Here is a 10,892-nt window from a genome sequence, read left to right on the forward strand (position 1 = left end):
TGCCAGGCTCTCCTAATTGGGACTCCACCGCCGCCACCGCCGCCGGCGCCGCCTCCAAAATCCCGGTCCGGCTCCGGCAGCCCACTTTGACCACTGTCCGATGAGGACCCCAGGAAGAATGGCTCATCTCGATCTCCAAATTCTGCGACTGAATCAATGTGGATCAGGATCTTGTACTGCAACAGCGAGGGCTCCATGAGTGGCCCAAGCAGACCAGGCTCCGGGATCGCAAGCCATCGCAGGGAGGGGATGGACTCGGGGTCCGCCGTCCAAGCAGAGAGCTTGAATGCTGACAAGTCGCTCCGCGAGGAGGTCTCCGGCTCCACCGAATCCACGATGCAAGCGGAGCCAAGCAGGTCCTCCGCGACCTCTCGCTCCCACGCATGCGGCGGCAATCCCTCGAGGACCAAGGACACCTTTGAGCAGAATCTGGCATGAACCGCCTATGCCTGACGAGTCCATTGCCGGAAGAAGAGACGAACGCCGTTGTGCTCCACGAAAGGCCTGGTCGCCACTCTGTTCCGGTCCGGTGGCCGTGTGAAAATGACCAGGAAATCCTCCAGGCGAAAACAGTGCACCGAAAGCCACTCCGGCTCGATGCCCATCACCGCACCCAGCGCCTCAAGGACGAAACTCGGGGAAAGGTCATGGCGCGCACCGCCGACATATGCCGCCAAGGCCTGCTGGAGACGTCCCTCGAGCACGACCATGGACGGGGAGTGGCGAACAATGCAGAGGTCCTGCGGCCAAAGCTCCTCGACCGCGTGACTAACGAGACGGGGGGGACAAGCTGTGGCCAGATGGCGTTGGGGGCCGGGGCCGCAGGCGGCGGCGGCGGCGTGGGGAGGATCCCGGCGCGCCGGTCGGAGCCGCCCCCACGAGCAACCGGAGCGGAATCCCGCCGCGCAACCTTTGCCGCTGTGATGCGCCGGAGATCCTCTTCGGGGGAGCGGCTGCGGGGCCTCTTGCACTCCTTGGACACATGGCCCGGGAGACCACATCAGAAGCAAACCACGTCGTTGGTGCAGTCCACCTTGAAGTGCCCGTCCTGGAAGCAGCGGAAACAGAGGCCCACCATCTCCGGTAAGACCTCACAGCGCTCCCTGGGCGGGGACGGAACCTGTGGCGCCCGGGCGGTGGCATCTTGGCGGCGACGCCACAGCTCCCTCCTGGACGGCCGGGGCTGCTCCCAGCCAGGCGGGGCGACCAGGACAGCAGGCGCCGACGACTCGACCACCGGGCCACGCTCCTCGGAGGCCTCGGAGCCAGAGGAGATGCCAAGGCCGGAGACCACCGGCCTCTCGCCAGGGGGGCGGATCGTGGAGGTGACCGAGCGGGGATTGTTGGCCATGCCTACGGCAGGGGACGGACGACCAAGGGACGGAGGGGGGCGCAAGAGGTGGCCGCCGGGACCGGGGCAGCCAGCGGCGGGAGGTGGACGCCGCTGCCGGTGTGGCAGGCGGCGGGGGATGGACGCCGCTGCCGAAGTGGCAAGCAGCGGAGGGCTCGGGAGCAGGGGCTCAGGAGCGCAGGGGCTCAGCCTAGTCCACCCGTTTGACCTGGTCTGCGCTGCCTACTAGTAGTACCGTCCACAGTCCGGGTTCTGAACCCGGGCCTACAGGCTAGTAACTGCCAGCGCGAATCACGAGGTTAAACCTAATTTCCGGGGTGGACGCCACTGCCGGAGTGGCAAGCGGCGGAGGGCTCGGGAGCAGGGGCTCAGGAGCGCAGGGGCTCAGCCTAGTCCACCCGTTTGACCTGGTCTGCACTGCCTACTAGTAGTACCGTCCACAGGGTTCTGAACCCGGGCCTACAGGCTAGAAGGTGGCAACGGAAATCTGTTTTTTTTTTTGCTTTTTTTTGCGGGAGAACGGAAATCAGGTTTAACCTCGTGATTTGCGCTGGCAGTTAAACTGAAGAAGAAGAGCTTCGCGCTGCCACCTCGTCGTCCCATTCAGGCTTCCCGCCTTTCTTCAGAAAATCTCCACACAAATCACTCCAGGCAATTACCTCTGGATAGTCGAGCATCTCCAATAGATAATGTAGATTATAGATGTAAAACTAACTTTACATCTCCGAGGTCCAAAACCCCCTCTACAACAGATGATGTAGATGCAAAAAAATTACATAACCATTTTTCGAAGAAGTAAAATACAACAACTTGAGTTACAAATTTGCATCTCTCTCTACAGAAGATGTAAAAGCGATGATCGCACGCCAATTGCCCAACTGCCTTCATACGGCTTGCGCCTGCCCGACCCCTGGCCGCCCAACTCCGCCGCCGGCCGATTTCACCCAAAATCGTCGCCGCCGCCCGCCCGCCCATCTTCGACGCGGCCGTGACTCCGTTTGCCTGTCCCCCGCCGCCTACCTCGCCTGAGTAGCGACGGTTGTCCCCCGCAGCCACCGCTTCGAATTGAAGCTTCACAAGAGGTCTGGCTGCCATAATGGCTTCCATAGTGCGGTCATGGACGGGCTAAGCTTGTTCCTAGCCTTGACCCACCGTCGGAGGTAGCGCAGGTGAGCCACGCCGCCCACCCAACGGTCGTCTGCCTCCGTCGTTCTTCCCGCCGCTCCTCCAATGCTCCTCTGCCGCCCCTACGCCGCTCCTCTGTCGTCCTGATTAACCACCCCCGACACACATCGGATGCCCCTTCCCCCCCCCCCCCCCCCCTTCTTCCGGCTGCCCAACGCGACCGCCCCGAATCGTGCCGCGCCGCCGCCGCCCCATTTTGTCTGCCCCCACTAGTTTTTGCATTTCCATTTTGCATCATCTATTGAAGTTGCTCTTTCACATCTTCAATATACATCATCTGTTGGAGTTGTCTTTTGTTTAAGATATAAAAGGCATTTTACATCTCCTGTTTCACATTTCCTAATTTGCATCTTCTATTAGTGATGCTCTAAGATGGCAAGGTCCACATGTTTCGGAAAAAGGAAAATCCACATACCCAATGATTGCCCATGAACAACACAACTCTCTCAAAGGTCCTGACAAGGCCCCTACCGCCAGATAGAAACTGTTGGCACAGTGCGCATGCATGTGTGTACAGGCTCAAGTTCCAGCCCAGCCCCAGCCCCAGCCACAACCGACCTGCGGATCCGGTCCTCCGGTGGGAAAAGAGAAGAACACGGACGGGCACGTGTCGACCAGTTTGTGTGGGTAGGTAACTCGATATCCGATCGGCCGTGTCACCGTCTGACGACACGTACGTACGGGCGCGAGCGGGACCAAACAGTCCGGCACCGCCTCATTTAATCCTCCAGCTGCACCTGCACTCGTCGCCGTAAATCTGTGCTGTGTTGATCTCGCGTCGATGGAGAAAGGTGATGCCACCATGATCCAGCGGCTACTGCGTGTGGTGCATGTGTACGAGTTATGATTGGCACCACGACGAGTTTTCTGAGCCGGATGCAACCCCGGATTGGTGAAGAGCAGCTAGACCAAGTCCTCTGTGCGCCTCATTAGTTAATCGAGCCATTCATTTTGGCGGCATATATCTATGTGGACGTTTATCCTTGATTGATTTTCCATCAACACGCACACAACAGCGAGTTAAAAGCGCGGTAACAGCTACTGTTCCTATGCATGATGCCTAAGTAACACGTACGGGGACTGTACTATGGCCGACCTCTCCCACAGGCCACAGCCAAGTTGCGAGACCGATTAAGATCCTGGCTCCAGGCCGGCACGGGTATCCATCCACTAGCTAGCTCTAGACTACGTAGATTATAACCGGAGTAGCGGACCGAGTCCACTGCTGCTTATCTGCACATGGCTGATGGCTCATACGTAGTTGCTTCGGGTCCCGCTCACCACCTTTCCTTTCCTAAACCGACCGATACGTACCACCCCATGCCGCATCGCGTATGCAAAACAAAACTAGTGGAGTAGTTCCCAATTGCATATGCAATAATTTGCAAGGACGGATGGACAAAAGGTTTTGTTTCTGAAAATACCGGCTGCGGTAAGGGAGGGGTAATGACGGCGGCGTGTCTTCGACTCGCTTCAGTGTTTGTACTCGTCGCTATGTGGTCTACAGATCTGGATGTATTTTATTTTATTTTTGGTGTTCGTTGTACTGTCATGATTAAAAATGAATAGATCAAAAAAATTCACGCAAAAAAAGAAAGAAAAAAAGAGTAGCTGACGAAACTAACTCAATTCAAAATTACGACATTTATTTACTACCTTCGATTTATATAATAAGTGTCATAGTTTTAAACCAACCACAGTTCAAAACTGCGACACATATTTTGGATAGAAGTGAGTAGCAATTAGAGGGTGGTGTATGGCGCATGGTATTTCCATGCCCTCCCAATCAATATATTGGATGTTTGTTAGTACACTGGAGTATAGAAGCTTGATCTCCTCGCATCGTGGTGCAATAAGGTTCCATTTGAACTTTTTCTTTGGCGCAGTAAACATAAGTAAACAACTAAGGTTTCTCCGAGTCTACCAGTTAACATAAGTAAACAACTAAGATAGTTGTGCTTCCGCATATCGTTTTCTTGGTTGGAATTTGTTGCATGGTCACATCCGCACTAACAAATGCTAGTGGTACCTGAAATCAAGTTTTACAAAATTTATTTCTGCAATCTTCCTTAGTTAGTTCATGGGCGATACTACCTTGAACTCGTTGAAGGATTGGAGGAGCCCCTCCCCACCTCCTTGACAAGTGGACCATGTGATGATAGATCCTTTGCCTCGCCATTGATCTTGAAGACCACATTCTGAGAGTTGGACCTCGGGATCATCTTCTGGAGACCAGCCTCCTTAGCAAGCTGAGTTAGAAGCCGGCACACCATGAGTTTGGCTAACTCGGGATTGTTGTCCCTAAGGACCGCTCCTCCGCCTCCAAAATCATGGCCTTCTACATACTCACATCTTCGGTGGCGTGTAGAACCACTATTTCAACAGATGTTGTAGTACTCCTCTTCACTTGTGACCGTACCGACTAAAGAACAGAAAATACCCCCCCCCCCCCCCCCCTCGAAAAAAAGAGAAGAACTAGTAAATCAACCCCAAAACAACAAGTTGGTATTTTCTTTTGTTCGTCCATACTTCCATTTTTCTATTGTTTGTCATTTTCTTCCTTTTGTGGACATAGTGTCTTTAGAGAGTTAATTTCCATGGTACTTTACACATAACTTTCTTACCAACATACTTCAGTTTTCTTGGACTTTTCCTATTTCTCTTTTCAATGTTGTTGATTATGTTCCTCTTCTTTCGTTGTTTTTCTAGCGTGTTACTGAGCATGTAAACTCCCCCAAATCACAAAGTCTTCATTTTCATATATACAACAAAAGGATGATGTAGGTTGAGTCACTGCACTCAAGACAACTTACCGTAGAGCTTGCCCGGGGTCATGACGCCTACGACGTCGAATGCAAAACCACTTAATATAAATAAAATCATTCACCGGAAACATAAAAAATCTAATCCAATTTCAAAGATCTCAACATGAGAAACATATCAGAAAAAGGAACCACGTGTCCATCGGGTTACTAGAAAAAAAAAGAAAATGTTGCAGTCGATTCAAAATGTTAAAGATGAGAATCCAACCCCCTCCCACCTAGCATTATTCATCTTCTTCCATGGCCATCTTCTACCCCATCGACCCCCTTCTTCCTCCACCTCTATCCTGGCTCACCAACGTCAACCTCTTGTTCGAGACTCGTCGCCAGCCACGCCTTGCCACCACTCGCCACGGTTTTCCCGTCCCAGGCTAATGCCCCGCACCCGCACTTGTCAAACCCTCAGACTCGCCTTCGTCTACGATGTCGTGGGCAGCCATGTTGGCCCCTGCTATATCTCTCGCCTGAGTCCTGCCGACTTCTCCATACCTTGCTGGTGCTCGCTGCGGTGCCCTTGATCCTGGGCCCAGGGTTTCGCCTCTCTCACGCGGAATCGACCGGCGTAATTTCTAGTTCAATTGTCCGAGAATTAGCAAAACCCTAGAAAAGTAGTTTGTAATTTGAATGGTGAGAAGGGTGGCGGGGAGGCCTCCTAATGAACCCATGGGGTAGCTACCCTCTCGTTCTAGGCATTTGAAAGTTAGAATGTGTACACAATTGCACCTTCTGTCCTAAAACCATCACGTTCCGTTGCAAAGCATGATTTATTGGTTCGGCAACACGACACCCCGCGCGTCAAAATCGCCGAGTAGTTTCACACTTCCCGCCCCTCCCCTTTGGCACTTGTGTTTCACCACAGCTCACTGAAACACGGAGAAAAGAGGGAGAAATTTGTCTCTCCTCTCCTCGCACCCCTCCTCACCGGCCGGCCACCTATAAGTAGCGGAATCCACCTTAGCTTTCTCCACGCAGCTGGACTTGCATTCGCACACGCACACGGCACACCTCCAAACCCAACACGAGCTCAGCTCCCAGTCTCCCTCTCCCTCTCTCGGCCGCCGACCTCCGCTCTGCTCTGCTCTGATCGATCGGCCATGGACTTCGGCGCCGACATGGACGACCTCTCGCTCCAGTACATCCACGAGCAGCTGCGGCTCCAGCTGCTCGGCGCCGACCCCTGCGGCCTCCTGCCCCTCCCCGCGGCGGACGACTTCGCCGCGCACCCGGACTTCATGCCCGCGGACTTCCTGCCGCAGCCGCTCCCCGCCTTCGTCGACCTCACGGCGACCGACTACGCGGACGCGGCGGCGTACCGCGCCGCCGCGGAGCCGGTCATGATACGGTTCGGCGGCGAGGCGTCCCCCGTGTCGTCGGACCCTGCCCGGAGGCCGTCGCTGACCATCTCGCTGCCCCCGGCCTCGCACGGCTGGGCGGCGCCGGCGCCGGTGCCCGCGGCGGAGGCCGCCGCGGCCGCGGACGCCAACGACTTCCGCAAGTACCGCGGCGTGCGCCAGCGGCCGTGGGGCAAGTTCGCGGCGGAGATCCGGGACCCCAACAAGCGCGGCTCGCGCGTGTGGCTCGGCACCTACGACACCTCCATCGAGGCCGCGCGCGCGTACGACCGCGCCGCCTTCCGCATGCGCGGCGCCAAGGCCATCCTCAACTTCCCCAACGAGGTCGGCTCCCGCGGCGCCACGGACTTCGTCGCCCCGCCGCCGCCGCCGTCGCAAACCGCGCGCGCGGCGCCCACGTCGCAGAACAAGCGGAAGCGGCAAGAGGCGGCCGAGCCATGCGTCGAGGTGGTCCGGGATACCACGAAACACTGCAAGGCCGATGCGTCCGCGTCGCCGGCGTCGTCGCTCACCTCAACGCCGACCTCGACGGTGACGTCCTGCACCACCACCCCGTCCTCGTCGGATGCCGGCGGCAACTACGAGATGTTCCCGCTGGCATCACCGACTAGCTGGACGTGGGATCAGCTGCTGGCCGAAGGGATGTTCGGCAGCCTGTCGCCGCGCCAGCAGCTGGGTAGCTTCCCGGAGGTGACCGTGAACTGAGACTGGCGGAACTACCGGGCCGCCGGTACGGTCGACGCCAGGAACTGTAGAGCCTGTGAAAAGAGTAAGCTAAGCATGGTGATTACTTAGGTGTAAATTAAGCTGCCAATAATTAGTGGCTCCTAGTTCTCGACGGCCTACGCTTTGGACTCATCTTGGGAGCTTGGCCTGGAGCTGTGCACTGTGTACAGGATTACAGGAGTGAGGAGGATAGAATATTACTAGCGCATGCATGTCACGGGTGATGAACGTAAGCATCGACGACATAGGTAGATGTTGATATATACTTACACTGCATAGATATGTATGTAATGTAAATTACGTGAAGATCAAAGTGTGGGTGCTTGTTTATGTATGTATATTTGGAAGGAGATTGGATTTAGATCCATCGATCCGTCGGTCGATGTCTATATATGCAGTTGTGTTTGCCTTTTGGTGCCATAAATTCGGTTACGACTTCACGTGTGGCTACATAGGGTGCACACCTCAAGGATCAAGATCAGCCTAGCTATAAACCTAGCCATAGCGTCGTTAGTCACACGCTCTAAATGAAGTACTTTTCCTGCTTTGGAATATCTTCTCAGAAGTTCAGTTCCACACTTGACACAGGCTGTTCAGTGATCTCATGGCGCCCTCGAATGGGGCAGTATCAAGCGGTGTTCTGGAAGGCACAAGAGTTAAGGTTCATTAATTCGCGTGAATCCATTGCAATGTGGGTTTGTCAGTTCAAGATTCACTCCTTCTATTTTACTGTACCTGTCAATGTCATTTGCTCATCATGCACATATGCTCAAAACCAATGTGATTACCGGACTTAAAATAGAGTTAACGAGGAATGAAGCCCTGTCAAATGAGATGCTAAAACATGGGTGACCTCTTGCGAGGCTGGTAAGTGTGAATTATAGGTCTGAAATCTGGTAAACTGCGACACGATTGTTTTTAAATGGTAGTATGCAAACACGTCGCAAAGTCACAGCTTATACATTTGTCAAGTGTTTCTTTAAGGCCGGCCTTCACCCAGATAATTAACAAGCGCATGTGCTGATAGCCTCAACACTGTTTGGATTAGACGCGCCCGCGCTACTCATGCATGCATCTTAACTTGTCAACTGCTGACAGTAGTACGTTAAGTCGTCGTTAAGTGATCTCGTCAGAACACAATCCGGAGGAGGCTTACAAACTGGAGAGTTTACTGCAACGTGGCTGCTCGGCAGCACTTCCACTCCACAATTTGGAATCTAATCTAACTAGTATCACGGACGTACGACGTTGTTAATCAGTAGAGCACTACGTCAGGATCTTTCCAACGACTATATACTGGATACGGACCACTGGCTAAGAAAGATGCATGAAGCTTCTACGTACTAAAGGTGGACGTTTACCTCCGTGATTTCATCAATCATTCATCGATGCGTGATCACATGCATGTACTTCGGCTAGAAGGAAAAGTAAACATTGGACGACCGCTCTGCCTGATACGGAGTACTGGCAACATGGATCAAGTCTGATTCAACGGTCAGGGTTGAAAATAATTATCAAAGTAGCTTGGAGATACTTTTGTTGGTAGCTCTCATCGGCCCCAAGGAGTGTATACATGTACTAACTTCCAATTATTCCCTTGGTATCAAAATGTAAGACGTTTTTCGTAGGCTAGTTTAGCTTAAAACAGTCTTATATTTTGATACGAAGATAGCTAATACTCCCTTGTATAGTTGTAATTTTGATAGTGGCCGTGTATACAAAAATAAAGGGAGTACTAATAAAGCTATGATCAGATGTAGGGTTTTTTTTCTTAAAAAACACATCAAGATCTCTAGACCATAAAATGACCACTACCAATGCCAGGTCGTCGCTCCCCTACCGAAGCTGGTTTGAACTTGTCAATGACAGTCAAAAAGTACCCATGCATGTGCCCTAAGGACCAGAGGCCTGAAGCCGCAGTCGTTATGGTTGAACCCTTGAATCAATATGAAATGCTTCAAACCAGATCTCGCAGACGCACATGCATTACGAGAAACCCTAGCCTTGCCGCTTCAAGGAGACGACAAGAATTTACATCGTAGCTCTGTCGATTACATCTAGACTCGAGACCAACTTAAAAAAGAAGTGTCGTCATCCATCCGAATGCCACCCTGTCGCTGCCTGAGAAACCCTAACGTAAACCTACTAGTTGGCTAGTTGGAGCCAAGGCGAGCCAAGGCACTGACATTCTCCTTCCCGCCACCGGCCGGTGCAAACAGAGGAAAGCAGTTGCAAAACTAGGGCCATGTCGCGCACTGTATTTGTAGGAACACTAGTACAGCTAGTCAATGGATCACACGGTAGTTGTAACATTTCTAATATTGAATATGGATCGGAGGGAGCACTAAGTTTTGACGCAGCACATTATTCGCGCTGATTACTCTTGGCATGTACTAGTACTCACACTTGTAGGTTTGAATGCTCTTCAGTGTGAGTACTTGGGATGCAGAATGAGCACACGAATGAGGTACCCTGTACGTACGTATATTCTACGGAATCAGCTTCAGTTAGACACCATGTTTCTTCGTTCCGGTTGACGCCGATCGGAGGCAGGCGGCAACCAAAGTCGCGACTAAAACGAACCCTACGCAGGCAGCGTCGTCACTGTTAAAGCGCTGAGGATCGGAGCGCTAACCCGCAATGAATGCGGCCTGCCTGCATTCCAGCCTCCCTATCCTGAAAGCTCCGTCCCTCTTTCCATGTGCGAACTGGAAAGTCAGATATCTTGTTGGCGAATCAGTTCGCCGTTGGCAGTTGGAGGCAGGACGACGATGACGCAGCAGCAGTGCCGCGAACAGTAGGCGCCGGACAGAATGTGGCCGCTAAAAACCAGCCGAGGGCCAAGAAAGCACGGGGTTTACCTGGCTGATTGAGGCCGTGTTTGGTTCATAAGTCCTAGGACTCTTTTTAGTCCCAACTTATAAGTCTCAAGTCCCTAAAAAGTACCTATCTGCTTGGTTCCTGGGACTTATAAGTCTCTATAAGACCATATTACAACTATAAGTCCCTATAAGTCCCTCCTTGAGAGTCTTATTTCATAAATCCTAAATGCCCGCTTTAAGTCCTCATAAGTCCCTCTTGTTTGGTTTAGATACTTATTTAAGTCCCTAGACCAATAAGTCTCTGGAAACAAACACCCTCTGAATGCATTCGCTACGAATAGTTCAAGGGTTGACATTTGCTTGGAGATGATCATGGGTCGGCCAGGCGCTGGACGATGTCAACAGACGGGTGCAGGGACGGGCCGACGACCCCTGCCCGTACACCGCGCCCCAGCAAAACGGGAGCAGGGGTTTGACTTGGGCGTGCCGCCCTTCAAGCCGTGTCGCTCTCCCCCATGGGCCGACGCACTGTCTGCATGATTGGCATTGCTAGACTTGTCCTGCACTCGGACACTCTCCGGCCACAGGAAAACACTCGGACCCACGGCAGGTTAAGCTGCTACAAAAACCGAAA

General features: G+C 53.1%; 1 protein-coding gene across 1 annotated transcript; it reads left to right on the top strand.

The window, feature by feature from the left end:
- Positions 1-6,301: 6,301 nt before the first annotated feature.
- LOC125512243 (ethylene-responsive transcription factor 5-like) lies at positions 6,302-7,855 on the top strand. The gene has a single exon (XM_048677336.1). The coding sequence runs from the start codon at positions 6,453-6,455 to the stop codon at positions 7,413-7,415; it is 963 nt and encodes a 320-aa protein (XP_048533293.1). The 5' UTR covers positions 6,302-6,452; the 3' UTR covers positions 7,416-7,855.
- The last annotated feature ends 3,037 nt before the right edge of the window (positions 7,856-10,892 follow it).

This window comes from Triticum urartu, chromosome 6 (genome assembly GCF_003073215.2).
Source record: "Triticum urartu cultivar G1812 chromosome 6, Tu2.1, whole genome shotgun sequence".
Taxonomy (NCBI): domain Eukaryota; kingdom Viridiplantae; phylum Streptophyta; class Magnoliopsida; order Poales; family Poaceae; genus Triticum; species Triticum urartu.